Below are 21,713 nucleotides of genomic sequence, written 5' to 3' on the forward strand. Positions count from 1 at the left end.
ATAACACTATCTGAATTTTGAGTTCCTATAAATGCCAATCATTCTAAACTTCAATGAATAAAGTGAGATGCCAAAACTATTCAAGAGGCAAAAAGCTACTAGTCCCGCTCATCTGATTGGAGCTAAGTTTCATTGATATTTTGGAATTTATAGTATATTCTCTTCTTTTCATCCTATTTAATTTTCAGTTGCTTGGGGACAAGCAACAATTTAAGTTTGGTGTTGTGATGAGCGGATAATTTATACGCTTTTTGGCATTGTTTTTACATAGTTTTTAGTATGATTTAGTTAGTTTTTAGCATACTTTTATTAGTTTTTAATTAGAAATCACATTTATGGACTTTACTATGATTTTGTGTACTTTTCTATGATTTCAGGTACTTTCTGGCTGAAATTGAGGGACCTGAGCAAAAATCTGATTCAGAGGCTGAAGAAGGACTGCAGATGCTGTTGGATTCTGACCTCCCTACACTCAAAATGGATTTTCTGGAGCTACAAGAGTCCAAATGGCACGCTCTCAATTGCGTTAGAAATTAGACATCCAGAGCTTTCCATCAATATATAATAGTCCATATTTTGCTCGAAGATAAACGACGCAACGCCAATTCTCTGCCCTATTCTGGCGTTAAACGCCAGAAACATGTTACAAGTTGGAGTTAAACGCCCAAAACAGGTTACAACCTGGCCTTTAACTCCAGAAACAGCCTAGGCATGTGTAAAGCTCAAGTCTCAGCCCCAGCACACACCAAGTGGGCTCCAGAAGTAGATTTCTGTACTATCTATCATAGTTTACTCATTTTCTATAAACCTAGGTTACTAGTTTAGTATTTAAACAACTTTTAGAGATTTATTTTGTACCTCGTGACATTTTTAGATCTGAACTTTGTATTCTTTGACGCCATGAGTCTCTAAACTCCATTTTTGGGGGTGAGGAGCTCTGCTGTGTCTCGATGAATTAATGCAATTATCTCTGTTTTCTATTCAAACACGCTTGTTTCTATCTAAGATGTTCATTCGCACTTCAATATGATGGATGTGATGATCTGTGACACTCATCACCATTCTCAACCTATGAACGCGTGCCTGACAACCACCTCCATTCTACCTTCGATTGAATGAGTATCTCTTGGATTCCTTAATCAGAATCTTCGTGGTATAAGCTAGAATCCATTGGCAGCATTCTTGAGAATCCGAAAAGCCTAAACCTTGTCTGTGGTATTCCGAGTAGGATTCAGGAATTGAATGACTGTGACGAGCTTCAAACTCACAAGGGTTGGGCATAGTGACAGATGCAAAAGGATCAATGGATCCTATTCCAGCATGAGTGAGAACCGACAGATGATTAGCCGTGCGGTGACAGCGCACCTGGACCATTTTCACTGAGAGGACGGATGGTAGCCATTGACAACGGTGATCCACCAACACACAGCTTGTCATAAGAGGAACCTTGCGTGCGTGAAGAAGAAGACAGGGGGAAAGTAGAGATTCAGAAGACAAAGCATCTCCAAAACTCCAACATATTCTCCATTACTGTATAATAAGTATTATTTAATCCATGCTCTCTTGTTCATTTGCAAGTCAACTGATAATTATAATTGATATCCTGACTAAGAGTTACAAAATAACCATAGCTTGCTTCAAGCCAACAATCTCTGTGGGATCGACCCTTACTCACATAAGGTATTACTTGGACGACCCAGTTCACTTGCTGGTTAGTGGTACGAGTTGTGAAAAGTGTGATTTATAATTCGTGCACCAGTGGTAGAGGCTAGAACCAAAGGTGCAGCATTCTCTGATCTGGAAGATTCGATCTTGTCTTTGGCATTTTGAGTAGGATCACTAAGGAGAATGAACTGTAGGAGCTTCACCCTCAATTAGAATGGATCCGCACTAACCCTGGGGTTCAGATCTGGAGGAGCATTGGCGACCTCTCAAGAAAGGCGTTGATCACATATAGCCTGCCATAGAAGAAATCATTCGCAGTTGGAGTCGACAGTAAAACTGAATTGATCCAGAAGAATAAAGCATCTCCGAAGCCTTAACCATCTTCTTATCATTGCTTTCACCATCAACTGAGTAATGTTTTCTTTATTTTTCTTTTATGCGCTTTAAACAAACAAACAACTTTTCTATCCACCTGACTAAGATCTATAAGATAAGCATAGCTTACTTCAAATCACAATCCTCGTGGGATCGACCCTAACTCACTCGGGTATTACTTGGACGATCCAGTGCACTTGTTGGTTCAGTTCTGCGAAGTGTAATTCCGTGCACCATAGGCCAAGGTACTTATCTTGAGCTCCTACGTGTTCAATGTTAATCACCTCTACCAAGTGCTGTCTAAGAGTATTAGGAGTGTTCTGGCTGAAGAAAATTGCGGATTTATTTAAATTAGCCTTCTGTCCGCTGATTGTTTCGTAGTCATAGAGTAGAGCTAGGATATTAGTGCATGCCTCTTCTGTTGCTTTACAAAATAGTATTGAGTCATCTGCAAAAGGAAGGTGGCTAACTGCTGGACTTCTTCTATGAATCTGAATGCCTTGTATGAGCTTGTTTTGCTCTGCCCTGTGTAACAGATAGGAAAGTCCTTCTGCACAAAAGAGAAAAAGGTATGGTGACAAAAAGGGTCTCTTTGACGGATTTCCCTTGTTGGCTTAAAGAAGCCATAAGGTTGTCCTTCCACAAGTACAGAGTAAGAAACAGTAGTAACAAGTTCTCAAATCCAAGATATCCACTAGCATCAAAGCCCATTCTCTCCATTATAAACCATAGGAATTTCCACTCCACTCTATCATAGGCTTTACTCATATCCAATTTAATGGCCATTTCATGTACCAAGCCAGATTTCTTAGTTTTTAAATAATGCATACATTCATGAGCCACAAGAATATTATCAAAAATTAATCTACCCTTTAGGAAAGCACTCTGATTAAGGCTAATAAGATCATTCATAAAATATTGAAGTAGATGCACTAGAATCTTCGAAATAATCTTATAAAATACTGAGGATAGACTAATAGGTTTGACCTGTGTCATATGTCGGGCATCTGGAATCTTAAGGATCAAACATATTTGCGTATGATTGAAACCCTTTAAGATCCTCCCTCCACCAAAAAAGCTCACCACTGCTCTATATACATCATTGCATACCACGTTCCAGTAGAATTGAAAAAATTTACCAGTGAATCCATCATCACCTGGAGCACTCTGTGAGCAAACACTGAAAGTGGCTCTCCTTGTTTCCTCCATTGTTACTGGTCTTAGCAGCCTACGGTTCATGGAAGCTGTCACCGTAGGACGAAAATTATTAAAAAATTCTCTAGGGTCGACGCAATTAGTAGCGGAAAATAACTCTCTGAAATTATTTTCAGCCACCAATGCAATACCTTCGGGGTCGGATGCTACGTCTCCGTTATTCCCAACCAGCCCCCCGATTTTATTTTTTCGGTTTCTGGTGTGGAATTTTTGGTGGAAGAAGCGAGTATCTTTGTCACCCTCTCTTAGCCACTTACATCGTGATTTTTCTCGCCAATAACTCTCCTCCTTTAGCCACTCATTTTCTAATTTATTTTCCAACTCTATTAGCGCTTCACCCCCGAATACTCCATTCTCCCTCAGTTGATCCAGCTGCTGAGTCAAATCCTCAATTATTTTTCTTGAGTTTGTTCGGTACTATTTCTGCTAATCGACTAGTCGGTGACGACAGAGCTTCAGGTTTTGGGCTAAAACAAACATTGGTGAGCCTTGAAAAGTATTAGACCAAGCATCCACTATAATCTTCTTCACTTCCTCTATCCCACACCACCTCTCTTGGAATTTAAAGTGCCTTTTTGATGACCATCTTGGAGGGTTGGCATCTAGTAGCAATGGGGTATGATCCGATCCATTTTCAGATAATCTCCTAACAACAGATGCTTTATATCCCTCCTTCCAAGGCACACCTACCGTGACCCGGTCAAGTCTCTCCTGTATCAATTCACCCCGATTCCTCCTATTTGACCATGTAAAGTGTTGACCGATCATTCCCAAATTAGCCAGTTGATTGTCATTGATAAATCTGTTGAAATTTTCAATCGAAGTTGCTGATCTTGTAATCCTCCCTCTTTTTCTTCATTATTTTTTATTGCATTGAAATCACCCATTATAATAATATTTCCTTGAAATTGTTGAAGTTGTATGAATAATGCTTCAAATTGCCCCACTCTAATTTGTTCATGAGTACTTAGGTATACTCCCACCAACCCCCACGCCATACGCTTATTCTCATCTTTAATTGTAGTAATCACAAAAAACGAGTTTTGAGCAATTATCCTTACCTCAATAAAGTTCTTCCATGTCAGGGCTATACCTCCTGATAGACCACTTGAATCAACAGTAGTACAATTAGTGAATCCACATGATCTGAGTTTTTGTTCAACAAGTCGAGTTTGGTTTTTAGTTTCACTTAGAAAAACCAACTCGGGAGAGTAGGATTGACACATTCCTTTAAGATTATGAACTGTCAGGGATTTCTCCAAACCCCGATAGTTCCATGAAAGGATCCTCATGGTGCTGAGGGTGCCATTGAATGGGTGGTACCCTCCACCCTCTCTACTTCCATATATAACTTCTCTGCTGTTTCTTTCGCTCTTCTTTTAGTTCCACTCACTGCTTCAGCACCTTTAGCGTTCTTCCTGGCTGAATGTTTTAGGCGCTTAAACTGACTGCCATAGTGAATTGGAGGCACATTATCCCTTTACTTCTCCATTAGAGCTCTACTAGAATCAAAGACATTTAAGGTGATAGTCGCGTCCTGCATCCCGAGCTGCATTAGACTGAATTGTGTTGCATTTTCTTTACCTCTATCGAGCTCCTTTTCTTTATTGCATACTCCATTCCCTACTGCTCCCCTCACCGACTCCTTGAAACTGAGGCTAGCAAAACCCTCTATGAGGCAATTTGGCATCGGTTTCTTACGTCTCACTGGTTGGTTGGCTTGGGGCCTTGTTTGTTTCTCAATGCTGTCCTTCTCCTGCAATTCCATCCTTTTTCCAACTTGATCGGCTCTCGCCCATTCTCCTATTTTATCTTCATTAATTCTTTCTTTCTTAGAATCTTCCATGAACTTGGAATAGAATTTATAGTCATGGCCTATTTGTACACAGTAGGTACAGATTGTGCCTAATCTCTCATATCATACAACCAACTCTACTTTGTTTTTATCTGGACCAATCACGCTGAGGTTGCCTTTGATAGTTTGCTCTCTTCTTATTTCAACTTTTGTCTTGATTATTCTGGTTTCCTTCCCTTTAACATAAAAAAAAAACCTGCATCTATCACTTTACCCAATCCTCCTCCCAACTTATGAGCCACTTCTAAGGTTTTAAAGGCTTTAGGAACGCTCCAAAATTGGCCCATATTAGGATGATACTAATTCTCTGTTTATCAACCTTCGACCCCTCCTTCCATCGTTGAACGTGAAGCGCGTAATCCTTGAATAACCACAGTGAACCCTTCTCTATTCTCATTGTATCCCATTCTCTATCAAAGAAGAAGTGAAATTGGCTGTGTCCTACCTCTGTAACTCTAAAACTATCGGGACGCCCCCATATTGCCCGTAGCATTCCCTCCATTGTCCCCATAGAGAATTGTTTATCAGTGAACCGTTTGCCAATTAGACTGTTAATACAGTTCGAAATTCCTCTCTTTATATCTTTTTCCTCCAATTGTATCAAGCCCTCACCATCATCTTCATTTTCCGGTTACCTTTCCTGGTTGTTTCTCCTCCTATCCTCCATGCTCCTGTGTGATAGAAGAACGTAGACTTGTAGAATATTTTGAATTGTTGATGTGGTAGAGACTTATTGATGATTAATGTGAGAAAAATTTTTGAAATGTTGACCTTGACGGCACGGAAACTCTGAAAAGAGTAAAAAATCCTAGCAGAGCATTGTTACCTTGACGACACTTTTAGTCATAGTCTTCTCCATTTTAAAAAAAAAGTAAAACTAGATTTTCTACTAATGAAAAATTTATAAATGCAATTTTGTGTTGCTTTTTTGCATTTTTACTTTTTGAAATTGAATAAAAGTGAATTAGAGTAATATGTGTCTTCATTTGTTTTTCACATAAGCTACGCGATTGTTAAATTATTTTGTTTTAGTTCCAATTTGATAGTGTAAAGTATTATGCCCAAATTCATTAGTTGAATTTATAAATTGGACTAATTGATTTTATAAATTAGTTAAATTTATAAATGATGTTAGGTTATATTCTTCAACAACAGCCAAAGTTAATTTTTAATTTTAATCTTTATTTATGTTAATTTTTTTATAATATTAATTAATTTGTTAATTACTATTTCTTTTAATTTTTATATTTCAATCTTGACTTTCAAATTTTTAAAGACGATAAAGAGTTAAAAAAATATCAAGGATAAGGATTGAAAACTCATTTATATCTAATATTTCAATTTTTTTATGATTTTAAATTTGTAGTGATCAGATATTATTATTTTTTTAGTTTTATATTATTTGATATTATATGAATTTATGTTTGTATTTTAATTTTTGTATGAATTTTAAGTTTTTATCTTTATTTATGTTTATGTATGGATATGTAAATTTTAAAGTGTTATATAATTGTTATAGGAACAGGACGGACTAGATACCTGCAAGAACGGATTAGGGTACAGTATTCTACTACCCACAGTAGAAGTGAGGCAGGTAGTGAAAAGGTTAAAGGAGGGTGGGATCGGATAGGGCAAAAATTCACCCCTACATGCCCCACTGCCAAGCCTATCACCACCTCAGTGTTAAAGTTCAGTGAGACGAAGTCGCAAACACAACATAAAGTTAGATTCTAGAAAAATTGAATATGAGTTCTTCTTCCAGTTGCCATTGTCCTTGATTCTCAAGTTTTATTTCTCACTCTCGAGCCTATAGAGAAGGTAGAGGAGCTACCTGTGTTTTACGTTTAGTTTGGTCTTTTTTCTCTTTATAACCTAAACCAAAGAGTACCTTTTTCTTCTTCCTAGTAACAATAATCGGCTAGGTAAATGAACATGGAGTTTTTATATTTTACATTTGGTGCAATTTTACTTATTCACTTACTCAGCTAATCGTCGATAAGAGAAAGTTACGTCACTCACAATGTTACTGTTCTAGTGAAGGAAAATGAACATGGACTAAAGTTATGCATTTTTTAAATTTAGGGGACTAAATAGAGCAATTAAAAATCTCGAGAACTAAATCAATGCAACTCACAAATCTCAAATATTAAAGTGGAGCTTAACTCGTTGTATTTGGTAAAGAAAAATAAAAATAATTTCTAATAGGATTAGGTTATAAAAATTATGTCGAGTAAAAAATATTTTGATACAAAATTAACAAAAAAGTAAACACTCATTAATAGTAAAAAGAATTAACAAAAAGAATATAATAAAAAATTATTTTAAACAATAAAAAATGACTCAAATTAAACCTTACATATAAATTTATAAAAATTAAAAAAAATGTAATTAATATGTATCATTAATATATATAAAAAAATTATTATTAGTAACAAAAATTTTTGAATATTTTTTTAATAAATAGAAAGTAAATATATTAAAAATTTAATGTTTTACAAAAAAATTTCAATTTGTAATTCTAAGCTCTTAGTACATAAGTTAGGAGTTTTTTATTTAAATAAATAAAATAAAAGTAATAATTACCGAAATAAATAATTTAAAAAATATTTATCGTTTTGCATTCCTCAGTCATATCTCGTTTACAGTGTAAACGAGATATGATATGTCAGATGCACTGTTGCTATCTCGTTTACACTGTAAACGAGATAGACCCTTATCTCGTTTACACTGTAAACGAGATAAGGCCATACCGCGCCTATAAGTATAACTCGTTTACAGCGTGTGTCTGGACCCCAATTTGACTTAGTCAACCTCTTTCTCCCCTCTTTTTACCCTTTTCTACCATATTTGAGACTGATACGATGATGGCACGCTAGGCGGGGAACGACGAAGACATCAACAGACTGAACAAGACGTCGCATTACGTCGGGACGGCCGACTTCGAGGTTAGTTGCGTTCTGTTTGGTTAATCTAAGTATGTGGACATTGTTAGGGTAGTCCCGTAGTGACAAGCATTGAGTAAAATGCTTTAAGGATTGGTCGGTAGGATGAATTTAGAACTGTATTTGCTTGTGTAAGATTGTTATGACATAATTAGGATTTGCTTACTAGCATATGTGTAGACTAAAAACATAGAAGTATGTTCTTAAGTAGAAGTAGTTCTATGTTCTTAAGTAGAGTACAGAAATTTTTTATTATCTCTTTATAAGTAAAATTTTTTTTATTCCATAGAGGCCTCGCCTTCTACTGCCCTGGCAAGTCAGCCATACCCTTCCTCCACCGGACGCCATCATCCCGTATCTGGCTGAGGCCGGATTTGGCGACACGGTGCCCCTCAGGGACTTCACTTTTGACAATTCCTTGATTTCGGCACTCGTAGAGCGATGGCATCCGGAGACGCACACGTTTCATCTCCCGTGGGGTGAGGTTACTATCACCCTGTAGGACATGGCGTACCACCTAGGCCTACGGGAACACGGGAACCCCGTTGGGGGATGCCTTCGTGACTTCGGTAGGTGGCACGGAAATGTGTGCGGCATCTATCGGGGCAGGAGGTTTTGGAGGACCCTAGGTTGGTAGAGTTGCCCCTTGATGTCCAGCCCACTGCCAGCAAGCCGAGAGACGATCTCACCCTCCCGAGGGGAGTGCCGGATTAGAGGAGACGTGCGAGGGAAGTCAGAGAGGACACTCGACGACCTGCTAGGAGGGAGAGGGGCCACAGAGAGCGCTGACCAGGTGAGCCGGTCAGGAGGGAGAGGGCCAGGCCTTGACGAGCTAGGGGTGATGCGGAGTCTGAGGAGGAGGCGGAGTACGACCACCAGGAAGATGACGGTGACATCCCACGGCACGGTGTGGCTTCACCTACGGGACCGACTCCTCCACCTCCTCCCCCCTCCTCCGGGCCATGGAGCGTGGCATTCATCCGGTTCCAGTGGGCAACAGTCTCGGCCAGCTTGGGATACATCACCACTAGGTTGGTATGAGGGAGGTCCATCCGGGACCCAATAGGAAAAGGAGGTCCTCCTTGACGAGATCTTCATTGACGATGCCTTCTAGCTACACACCGTCCTTCCCGTCGCGATGGATCGGTTAGCCGAGGCATTCCGCACAGGCAGGGAGGTTGGCATCGGGGATTCCCAGCACCCATCAGCTCCCACCCAAACCTCCTCCTGGATTCCCCAGATTTCACCGGCTTCTAGCTCGTCATACGGGATGGATCTTCGACCATGTAGCCAGTACGTGACACCCCCCTCCTATGACTATGGTATGTACCTGATCTAGTCCCAGCCTCAGGTGACCCCACCGGTAGCTCCACATTCCCAGACTCAGCTTCAGTTACATCAGTATGCCACAGCTCCACCTTCCGGAGGGCTCCAGCAGTATCGTGCTCAGATTCACCAGGATTCGGCTACCCCCGGGCATAGATTCTCGACTGTCTCGACCTCAGCGCCAGACTCAGCCTCCGCCATGTGGCACCGGGCACAGGCGCCACTACCAAAATCCCCACCAGCGATGATGATTGTAGTTTTGTATGTACTGTAGTTGGATTAAGCTTATTAATGTACTGTAGTTGGATTAAGCTTATGCATGTACTTTTGTTGGATTAAGCTTATGTATGTACTATTGGATTTTAGTTTGATTGCACTTTAGTATATCGTATAGAAGTGCTGAAAAGCGCAAGTAAATTTAAGCTTACCAGTATCAGAGGTTCTGCCGAAGGGCCACACGGAGGCTCCATTGACACCCATTTTCAGCTTGACGGCACTACACATGGTACTTTAACCGGTCTGATTCGATCACCCGGTACTCCGCACTCCTCTGAATACTGCAGTTCTTCACACCTTGAAGCACTGCCTCTCGGCTTCTAAACTTGTGGCCGACCCGAAACTCTACACCGTCGTCTAGGTTGTAATCCTCTTCACCCGTGTCAAGAAACGGAGTCCTCTCTTGCATGGCGTCCAGATCCAGACTGTGATATGAGATGGCACTGCCAATAACGCCGGAATTGGGTGAGGTGGAGGCATGAATTGTCCTCATCCGACTCCTCGCCCTCCTCTGCCTCATCCACTGGAATGGCGACATGAGGGCGGTGGTGCGAGGGGTCGGTCGTCCTGTACATAGATCGAGTGTACGGAACTCCCACCACCACTGTGTCCCACCTCTGCGGAAAGCTCCATTACCTGCTCCACCATGATCCTCCCATGGATGTCGAATATCAGTCGCACATGCTCGTCCCCTAGAAGTCGGAATAGTCGAAACCGGAAGACTCCGTTACCCATGGGTTCCAGCAACCTATACGCCACCCTTCCGATTTCCCTCGCTTGTGTACCACCGACCTTGCTCAATATCAAACTCTTCAAATCCGACAACGTCTCCATATGCTGAGTGCAAAACAATATCAGATTCTCACACTCAAATGTCACCCTGTTGTCGCCATTTCTCATACGACAATTGGGATAAACAAGCACAACTATGTATGTATTACTGGCCATTAATGCCTTGTATTTGTGAGAAATATGAGACACAACAAGGATAGGAAAAGTTTGTGAAGAATACCAAGGGTTACACATCCTTTTATAGCTGTTGGGATTGTCTTCTATATATCTCGTTTACACTGTAAACGAGATGGACAATTCATGTCTCTCGTTTACAGTGTAAACGAGATATGATTAGGGAATGAAAAACGCTAAATATTTTTAAAATTATTTATTTCGATAATTATTACTTTTATTTTATTTATTTAAATAAAAAATCCCATAAATTAGAGCTATACCCATTTTAAAATGGATTTTTTAATATAAAATAAAAAATTTATTAATTCCCAAAACAACACTTTTGAACTTTATTTTCGGAAATTAATTTTTCTTTGGTATTTAGAGCACAAGTTTGTCGCACCTCGGCGAACTCTATATAAATTATGGAGTTCGTCGCACTCTTGGGAACTCTATGATTTATATAGAGTTCGCTGCACCCTCTTTCGTCGCACCCTCAACAATGGCAAATACAATAGACAAAATGTTTACATTATCATTGTTGAGGATGAGTCAAAAGAGGTGTGGCAAACTCTATAATTTATATACAGTTCGCCGGGTGCCACAAACTTGTCATAAATATGAAAAACGAATAAAGTTCAAAAATGTTGTTTTGGGAATTAATAAATTTTTTTATTTTATATTAAAAAAAAATCCATTTTAAAAACGTAGTATTTTACCATCTTTTTAGTCTTTAAACTTTAGTACGGCGCTACCCGTTGAATGAATCGCAAGCAGGAGGCAACAGCAACCTCGCCCCAATTATATTACTGACAAACCTCCCTTTTCAATCTCTAAACCTCAAAACCCCATAAAGCGCCAAACTCACTCCTCATTTTCTCACTGGTTTGTCTTTACCATCCTTCACTTTTCTTCTCCAAGTTTCTTATACCCTATGCGCCGTTACAAATTATTATTATTATTATTATTCTCTAAATTACTCACTTACAATTCTCATTTCTCGCTGCGTTTTCATAAAACCTAGCTCCTAATACCGCACTCACTCTTTCGAATTCCTGATTCTGAATGCAGATCAGTGCTTCATAAATGGCTTCACCTGCGTGGTTGAACCAGGACCCACAACCACCACCCGCAGAACCACCTCTGCCCGCCGCGCCTTCTTCCACTCCGAACCCAAATGGTGTGTCTTCTACTTCTACACTCAACTTCGCCCCTTTCTACAGTTTTAATTTTTCTTCAGTATTGTTATTGGTGTTACAACTGAATTAATTGGAGCACCTCGCGATTGAAATTTATTTATTGCTACTTTTTTTTTCAGCTCCGGCAGCTTCATTCTCTTACGGCATGCATCAAAATGTGAACGCTTCCGGGAATCCTCAGCAGTCGACTCATCCTGTTAGTATTTATTTTTTTATTTTGTGTTTTTTGGTATTTTACAGAACCAGGGCTATTCTGATCAATGAAAGATGAAAGATGTGTGTTCTTAGAATCTTACGTTTTGGGAACTTTTTCGGTTTCATTATTTTTGCTGTATTTAAAATGCAGGGGATGAAGTCTAATACGACAGTGATGCCCACGGCAGTTCAACCTCCAGTTCCTGGTCTCCCTCCACATGCTGCTCCTTCATTTTCGTATAATATTTGGCAGAGCGGTCCAGCTTTTTCGAGCAATCAGCTTACACAGTCTAACACAGTAAGCCTCATACTCTTACATTAAGCTGAAGGTATTTCATGATGGATGATTCCATGTTTTAGTGAGATTTATTAAGATGTTAGGGTATGATGATTGTTTCAGTAGGTAGAACGAACGGAATAAAAGTTAATTCACACTTGACTGATTTGAAGATGGTATGAGGCAGTTGAAAGTGGAGTGCTACTCCTTTCTGCCTCATCATATCATATTTGTTCACTCCTCTAGTTTGAAAATGAGTTGAAATTTTTTTTATCCCTCTACCAAGCAACCATCAATGAGGATAAAAGGGCTTATGTTCCATTTCCTTTGAGCTTGCCCCTATCTGCTACTGTTTCACGTTTGACATACTCAAACCATGCACTCCCTTTTAAATGCTTGAGTGAAGTGAAAAATAATTAAAGTAAGGGATGCATGAAACAGTAATATAAATAATTAATGGACATATATAATAGTTATTAGTGATAACTGAATATTTTTTCTCAGAAAAAAAAGTTTTGTTTAATAACATAATGCTGTGTGATGTAATTGTATAATAACATAATAGGGCCTACATTTGTTTTTTCTGTTTTTTTTTTGTTTTGTTGTTTTTAATACTAGGTTTTCATGCGGTTATAAGACTGAATAAATATCCTTGCATTTTAAAACTTGTGATATGGGTAGACTCTGACCATCAAAAGTGGATAATGGATATAATGTAATATTGTAGTGTCTGGTAATTAGTTTCTAAATGGAAAGTACTCGATAGAAATTATTTTCTCGTAATATTGTTTGCTTATTGCAGAATAAGTCAGATCCTGTTGTGCAGGATGTTAGTAAAGCATCATCTGTGTCAAGTGTTCCACATTCTGTCCCTGCTCATACGTCTATAATGCCTCCACCGTCTGACCCCAATTTTCGCCCAACTACTTCATGGATGCCAACTCCTCTATCTTTTCCTGGGCATCCTGTAATGCCTGGAGCTCCTGGTAATCCTGCCCCCCCTGGACTAACATCTTCGATAATATCTACAAATCTTGCTGCTCCACCAAGCACAGTTTCCTCCTCAGCAGCACCTCTAAGACCAAATATGCCGGCTGCAGCCATTGCATCAGATCCTACCCTTACACAGAAAGGCACACCCTATGCATCCATGCCTCCTATGGTTGCCCCACCACCTCAAGGGTTTTGGTTACAACCTCCGCAAATGAGTGGCATACTTAGGCCCCCGTTTCTTCAATATCCCGCTGCTTTTCCTGGTCCATTTCCCTATCCAGTGCGTGGTGTAAATCCGCCTGCTGTTACACTACCTGATTCCCAACCCCCTGGTGTTACACCTGTGAATGCTACTGCTGCAACTTCAGCACCTTCTGCTTCCGATAATCAGCTTAGACAAGGAACTGATTTGCAGACAGATTTAATTTCTGGCCCTGCTGGTATGCGCACAGAAACATCACTACTTCACTTGTGCATTGTCTCATTTATGTGGTTTGAAAATACACATCACTTCCTCATATTTGTGGTACTTGTTGTAGATGACAAGAAATCAAATGTGACTCAGAATGCTGATGCTGCTAACGAGAAATTGGATGCCTGGACAGCCCATAAGACTGAAACAGGAGTTGTATACTATTATAATGCCTTGACAGGAGAATCAACATATGATAAACCTGTTGGCTTTAAAGGCGAGGTATGTATAGTTGGAGCTGACTCCCTTAGCCGATATCCCTTATCCTGCCCTGCATCACATAAGTAATACTCTTTGTTGTTGGCATAATATTTTTTAATATCACAATTGTAACCCTTTTTTTAAGATTTAATTTTATGTTAGTTTATATATATGAATATCTAAGTATTGGATATTGGATAATGGATAACCAAACTATGAAAGGAAAAATTCAGAAGATAATTGTATACTGCAACTGAAACTGTGAAGAATACTTGGTTTCGTAGGTCATAAATATTTCAATTTATTATCCCTTTTCTAATTCAGTTTACTATTTTTTGCCTATGTCAGTCTCACCAAATTGCTGTGCAGCCAACTCCAGTTTCAATGTAAGTTTATTGTCAAGTCCTTGTGTCTATTTTGGTTTGTGGTCTCAATGTATGATATATGTGTTGTTTATTCATTTTTTCCTTATCTGGATTACCTTATTTTAATTGAGGCCATAAAAAGTGTCTTTAGTTCTTTTTAATTAAAGTAAGACACATAGGTGTCATTTGTTCATGTTGACTCTGAACTATGTTGTCTGTTACATACATCTTGATATTAGTTTATTGCTTGCTCTGAAAGGTTTGTTATCGAAACAAAGATGTACATTACTACCATGTCTTCTCTGATTATGTTTTCTTGTTATAGGGTGGATATACCAGGTACAGATTGGATGTTGGTCTCCACTAGTGATGGGAAGAAATATTACTACAACAAACAAACCAAGGTATGATTGGAATATTCATTTGATATGTTCACAACTTAATTGCATGATCTCCGTCATTGTTCACTTGGTCTTGATCTCCTATCTTTTCATTTTAGCGTGACCTGGCCTTCTTAGCTTCTGATTCTTCTCTTTATTGCTGCTTCTTCAACTTGTTGTGATATGATTTCTCTGTCAATTTGTTTATTATTTTCTGGTCCATTGTTCCATGTTAGACAAGCTCCTGGGAAGTTCCAAATGAGGTGGCCGAATTGAAAAAGAAGCAAGATGGTGATGTCACAAAAGATCATTCAATGTCAGTTCCAAATACTAATGTATTGTCTGATAGAGGGTCTGGAATGGTTACTCTGAATACTTCTGCTATTAATACTGGTGGTCGTGACGCTGCAGCTCTTAAACCTTCTAGTGTTCAGACCTCATCATCGGCACTGGATTTGATCAAGAAGAAGCTGCAGGAGTCCGGAATGCCTGTTGCTTCCTCTTCTGTTCCTGTGTCACCAGTACAAACAGGATCTGAATCAAATGGTTCCAAAGCAGCTGAATCTGCAGCAAAGGGCCTGCAAAATGATAACAAAGATAAACAAAAAGATGCTAATGGTGATGCTAACACCTCTGACACATCCTCAGATTCAGAAGATGAAGATAGTGGACCCTCAAAGGAAGAGTGCATCATTCAGTTTAAGGTATAGTTGCTTTTTATGAGTTGATGCGGTTGTTTTTCAATCTTTGTTCCTTCCTTCATTGTTCCATCCCATCATGAGAATTGTGATCTTGCTTTTCATTATATAATTTTAACTATCTTTGTCTTTATAGTTTCTCTATCTGTTCCTCTTTTCTTATTTTGCTCATTCTTTTTCCTGAGGCTTGTGTGTGCGCGCGCATATTTGGATATAGAATGGATATTGTCACTCTTTTTTTTAACATATTCAGACGAAATATCATGAAAAAAAAAAAAATCATGTATGGAGTGACATTATCAAAAATAGGAGTGACAATGTCCTCTTCCATTGAATGTTATATTTTTTTTGGGAGGGATGGGGCTTTTGTATATTTATCATTTTTAATCTTTTTAATCATGTACATTAGTTTATAACAATATCTAAATTCTACTATTATATTGGGTTTATTTTTGCTTATGATTTTTGCAGGAAATGCTTAAAGAGCGAGGAGTGGCACCATTCTCAAAGTGGGAGAAAGAATTGCCAAAGATAGTATTTGATCCACGTTTCAAGGTTTATTGAGACCTAGCCCCCTTTACTTTGTTTGGAGTTGGTGACTTTTCTTCAACTTTTTTGGGTTAATTCTTTCATGATATAGGGTGTCTAGATATTCTTTTGGTAGCTCTGCTCTTCATGTGTAAATTGTTAGTCTTGATTGAGTTTCCAATCAGTCAAAGATGGACGTGAAAAATGGTGTACAGTTTTAAGTTTACTTTTTGTATACAACTTGGTTGAATCTAGTGATTTTAGAGCAAATTTCTAACATATATAGATATATTAGCTATTTGTTTTATGTATACAAAGAACTAGCTACTTCCCTATGTAGTTCTTTGGAAAGAACGGAAATATATAATCAATTGATTTAGGTTAGTGTGCCTCGTAGGAATCTCGTTGTCCCCCTGCAAACACAAGGGAAAGAAAAAAAGAAGAAAATATTATGGAATAGAATCTCTATGGCTTCCTTGTGGGTTTCATCCCATAGTTTGTTTAGGAGCAGATATGTCTAGGAAGTTAAGTAGAAAGCTTCTTTGAGAGCTTTAATGTTTACTGTATTGTCTTTGGTTCTCTGTTTTTTCAAATATGATACTTTACCCTCTCCTTTTCTAAAAATAATATTTCTAGGTTGCTTTTGGCTTACTTCCATTTGCAAAATTCTTAAGATGGAAAAATTTATATCAATACAGGCCATACCAAGTTATTCTGCTAGGAGATCCTTGTTTGAGCATTATGTTAAAACTCGTGCGGAAGAAGAACGCAAGGAAAAGCGTGCTGCACAGAAGGCTGCAATTGAGGGGTTTAAGCAATTACTTGATGAAGCCTCAGAGGTTTTATATTTGCTCAATTTGAAGCTCATTGTACTTGTTCTTGTTTTCATCAAATCTATCTGCCTTCAACTTGTGACTCTCCTGAATACTTATACACCATGTGGTTTTCAGGACATTGACCACAATACTGATTATCAGACTTTCCGAAAGAAATGGGGAAACGATCCACGGTTTGAGGCATTGGACCGCAAAGAACGGCAGCACTTATTAAGTGAAAGGTGCCACTTAGCATTTTTAATATGCTATTTTATTCATCTTTCCTTTAGTTTTCCCATAAACAGCACCCATCCCATAATAATGCATTTCCAGGTCCTGCTTGATTGGTAGCTAAGTGGGTGCTGCTGTTAAATTTATTTGTTTGAGAATAAGGTGCATTTTTATTGTGTTGTTGATCCTCTATTGCATCTACCAACTATCTTGGATTGAAACTCTGGTATCTTGTTTGTTGCTCTTACTTTATATTCCAACTTCTTCAAAATATGTAAGTGCTAGAGCTTTGACTGTTGTGTAAATGTAGCCCATTTGCTTATAACAAAATACCATAAAGCTAATGGATTGAAGAGATGTCGGTTGACACGTTTTCATGCTGTTGCATACAGTTTGCCTTTCCTGCCATTCTTCTAGATTTCATTTTTCAAAATTTGGTAAATCAGACTCGGCTAAGTTCTTACCTTCATTTGTTGATATATTGGTTTGGTTTGCATCCTCATTTGCATTAATATTGAACTTTTTCCTAGACAGAGAAATGATTTCTATTGATAATCCTTGAAAGCAACATGAGTCAGCAGGTAGTAGGCTAATGACAGACTCTCGGATTCTCTGTGGGTGTGTCCTTATGCCCTCTGAACTTTTTGGATTTGCATGGTAAATGGTTTCTTTATGTTGATTTGGTCTCATAGAATGCTGGTTGATGGGGGTTCCTTTTTGTGTTTCAGAGTTCTTCCTTTGAAGAAAGCTGCTGAACAAAAGGCTCAAGCAAGCCGCATAGCTGCTGCTACTTGTTTTAAATCAATGCTTAAAGAACGAGGCGATATATCTATTAACTCCCGTTGGTCCAGGGTATGGGTGTATCATGAATTGGTCAACAATCTTTAGCTTTTGCGTTTAGTTATTTTTGCTGTCTGATTTGGAGGATGACAAGTTTGTTTTCAAGTGTTACTTCCAATAATCTTGGCAGTTGCAAAATCAATTGACAAATGATTTGCTCCATGATCTCATTTATTTAATGCTTAATCCTTATATAGATATGTTTTAAAATCCTTGATTGTGTTACCACGAAAGTTCAATTCATGTTAATCTGTTCTTTGTTATATTATTTAATTTATATCCTTTGGTTGATGCAGGTCAAAGAAAGTTTAAGGGATGACCCAAGATATAAATCTGTGAGACACGAGGATAGGGAGCTTTTGTTCAATGAGTATATATCTGAATTAAAAGCTACTGAACATGCTGCAGAACGAGAGAATAAAGCCAAAAGGGAGGAGCAGGTATAAATGTGTTTCTCTAGCACTTTTGTGACACATCTCAGTGATGATTCTCATTGATAATTTCCCTGATTCTTCATCTATTATTTGTGTTGGCTTATTGATTTAGTTGTATCCTAGCATTCACTCAGCAGTTTATTTTGAATAGCATTTTGACATGTTAATTACATTCAAACTACTGAAACGTATTTGCAGGATAAGTTGAGGGAGAGAGAACGGGAGCTTCGGAAAAGGAAGGAAAGAGAGGAGCAGGAAATGGAAAGGGTGCGGGTGAAAATACGAAGAAAGGAGGCAATCACTTCTTTTCAAGCTTTGCTTGTGGAGACAATCAAAGACCCTTTGGTATAACACTCATTCTATATGCCGTACCATTAATCTTATTGTTATCTTTAGGGTGAGTTTGGTATGTGGTTAAAATGGAGAGGAAAATTATCTAGATCTATGTGTGCATAAATCTTCTAATCCATACATAGCTCACCCCTAGAGGATGTACAGAGTCTTCTCTAACACTTGATGGTTGAAATTTGAAAAGTTCTATACTTCTATTGCTTGCTGGTAATTTGCATGATTTTATGAGGTTGCCTCTTAAAAATAACAATAATGAATGTTTACTATTTACTTTCAAGTAACATCATTATTGCTACCCTTATTGTTAGGCATCATGGACGGAATCTAAGCATAAGTTAGAAAAGGATCCTCAGGGACGTGCAACTAATCCTGATCTAGATCCAGCTGACACTGAAAAGCTCTTTCGGGAACATATCAAGATGCTTCAGGAAGTGAGTGACTATGTCTGAACTATTTTGTGTGGGTTTCTCTTAAAAGTTATGATGCGTGTCTCAGCAGGTTTTTGGTTTGTCAATGAGTGTGCTTATTGTATGAATCAGTAACAGCATATGCAGTACTTTATATTGCACACTAACGTCAGGGATCTCTCTGATTTGAACAGCGATGTGCACACGATTTTAGAACGCTTTTGGCTGAAGTATTGACTTTGGAAGCTGCATCTCATGAAGGTGAAGATGGGAAAACAGTTCTTAATTCATGGTCTACTGCAAAGCGCCTTTTGAAATCTGATCCAAGATATAACAAAGTTCCAAGGAAAGACAGGGAACCCTTGTGGCGCCGATACGCAGAAGATGTGCAGCGGCGGCAAAAGTCATCCCAGGAAGAGAAAAACGCAGATACTAAGGGTAGAAACACATTAGAATCTATTAAACTTGCGTTGGAAGCTGGGAGATCCCACGAGAGGAGATGATTCTTGAGAGATTAGGTCTCTAACTTTGAAGCCTTGATGTTATAGCAGATGAAGTTCTAAATTGTGTTCATTGCTTCCTCTATTAGAGAGTGGTATTATATAATCATATCGTCATTATATTGCAGAATGCAGAAGTATCATTGTTATGAGTTTGGCCAATGCTTCACATCTTATCTCGATTTCCCCTTGTAAATTGGAACGAGAAATGCCTAATCCTCTATCTATTTTTATTATATAACAGTTGGTACTAATTCTTTGTACATTAGATTTAAGCTATGTTTTTTTTATCTAATGATGTCGCATCATCATTTTTGAATACTTGGCAAAATTTAAAAATTAACCAATCAATTTTTTGTAAAATATTTTTTAAAAAAATAAAAATTAAAATCATAACTCCCACATTAATTAATTTATTACATATTATTATAGTATTAACCAAATATAATAAACATTATCATTATAAGTGACATAATATTATCACAAACAAATGAAGGAATCTATTTAGTTAAAAGTGATTCTATCATATGATTAAATACAAAATAAAAATATTTATTGTATTTTTAAAATAAATTTATGAAAAAAACACGTTTATTAATTTTACTATTTATCTTTTTTATATTATTTTGTAATACTCTACGTCTAGTTGTATTTTAAAATTCTTATAATCTATTTTTATTATACTTATTTTAATATGCTATTTAATCCAAAGAATCAATTTTGATTATTTTCAAATGTTATTTTATATTTATATCATTTAAAAAATTGTATGATAGAATGGATTAAAAAAAGATTAGCAGATATTTTTATTTTATACTATTTAAATTATTCTTAATAAAAATAAATTATTCAATATATATATATATATATACTCTCATACATACAAAAATAAATATTCTAAATTTTTATTTTTACTATTATAGATGTCATTGAAAAACTGTATGCACTAGAAGAAGAACAAATAGATGCAAAAAAAAAAAAACTACAAAAATTATAAAAATTAAAATTTTTGTGATACAACATAAAAATTATTAACAATTATTTTTACTTTATGCTATTTAAATTATTCATATTAAAATAACTTATTCAATATATATATACATACACACAAAATAAATATTCTAAAAATTTTTATTCTTACTATTATAAATGTCATTGAAAAACTGTGTCCTAGGAAGACAAGAATAAGTAGTTGTCAAAGAAAAACTCACAAAAAATACAAAAAATAAAATTTTTGTGCTACAAATCTACAACATAAAAAATTATTACAGATTCAAATTATAAAAAATTTATTCAAATTATAAATTACTAACTTAATAATTATAAATTCAAAATTGAATTAAAAGTTTTAGATTAAAGTGTTCCAACAGCTTTTGACTATTTGATAGAGAAACAAAAATATCTTTGGACACAACTACAACTACCTTAAATCTAATTACACTCTAAGACAGCAATGAAGCACCAATCCAATCGAAATTTATACAACCTCACACTTATATTTGAAATCAAAGTAAATGATTTTAACTATGCTCTCAAGTCTCAATAATACACTATTACCAAGACATTTGTCCCAACAAAAAATAATAAAACTCAATTTCTATTACAACAAATAAAACAGGTAATATTACAAAATTTTATTTATTCAAAACATCATTTATATTCTTCGTTGATTACAGAAACCAACTTCACCAACATTAATATCGTCGACTTAGATGACATACAAATAAAAAAATTAAAGAGAAAGAAAAGTAAATAAATCTAAAACACATCTTCATTTAAAGAACATATATACAAATATGGAACAAAAAAAGATAATAAAAAAATATATGCAAGTTAACAATTTAGAAAGAACATGTTTTTATAAGAACATGTCTTCACAAGAATATATGGAAGGAAAAAGAAAGAAACAACTGAAAACAAAAAAAGACAAATATTATATAAAAAGATTAAATTTATCAATTAAAACAAATACAAAAATAAAAACAACAAATAAAGATATAACTTTATACAACTTCAATGTGAAAATTAGTAAAGCTAATTTTAGAAAATAAATAAATAAATAATAACTAAATAAAATGAAAGGTAATAAACAATCCTAGTTTATAACCTTAGGATTTTAATGGTTGAAAAAGAGAAGAATTATATACCTCTAATTGACGGATGGTTCATATTGAAGATACTCACTTATAAATTGAGTTTTTCTTTAATTCATTTCAATCAAGTCT

The 21,713-nt window shown here is 36.8% G+C and overlaps 1 protein-coding gene across 3 annotated transcripts; it reads left to right on the forward strand.

Moving 5' to 3' along the window:
* Positions 1–11,344: 11,344 nt before the first annotated feature.
* PRP40C (pre-mRNA-processing protein 40C) lies at positions 11,345–19,742 on the forward strand. Of its 3 annotated transcripts, none has more exons than XM_088503665.1 (17): positions 11,345–11,487; positions 11,674–11,782; positions 11,921–11,997; positions 12,148–12,294; positions 13,076–13,706; positions 13,806–13,960; positions 14,288–14,325; positions 14,630–14,708; positions 14,921–15,388; positions 15,854–15,937; positions 16,609–16,749; positions 16,861–16,967; positions 17,685–17,808; positions 18,093–18,236; positions 18,429–18,575; positions 18,890–19,012; positions 19,183–19,742. In XM_088503665.1, the coding sequence occupies exons 2-17, from the start codon at positions 11,689–11,691 to the stop codon at positions 19,489–19,491; spliced, it is 2,868 nt and encodes a 955-aa protein (XP_088359791.1). In that variant the 5' UTR covers positions 11,345–11,487; positions 11,674–11,688; the 3' UTR covers positions 19,492–19,742. The 3 variants fall into 3 exon arrangements, with proteins under 3 accessions (XP_088359791.1, XP_088359793.1, XP_088359792.1); XM_088503667.1 differs by having other exon boundaries at positions 11,348–11,487; positions 13,100–13,706; XM_088503666.1 differs by having other exon boundaries at positions 11,367–11,782.
* The last annotated feature ends 1,971 nt before the right edge of the window (positions 19,743–21,713 follow it).

Source organism: Arachis ipaensis, chromosome B2, assembly GCF_059453495.1.
Source record: "Arachis ipaensis isolate K30076 ecotype BB chromosome B2, ASM5945349v1, whole genome shotgun sequence".
Lineage (NCBI taxonomy): Eukaryota > Viridiplantae > Streptophyta > Magnoliopsida > Fabales > Fabaceae > Arachis > Arachis ipaensis.

Coding starts and splice junctions, on each gene's coding strand:
- PRP40C (XM_088503665.1), top strand. CDS start 11,689: ATGGCTTCACCTGCGTGGTTGAACCAGGACCCACAACCACCACCCGCA. Junction 15,938..16,608: donor TATTTGATCCACGTTTCAAG/GTTTATTGAGAC, acceptor ATATCAATACAG/GCCATACCAAGTTATTCTGC. Junction 18,576..18,889: donor AGACAATCAAAGACCCTTTG/GTATAACACTCA, acceptor CCTTATTGTTAG/GCATCATGGACGGAATCTAA.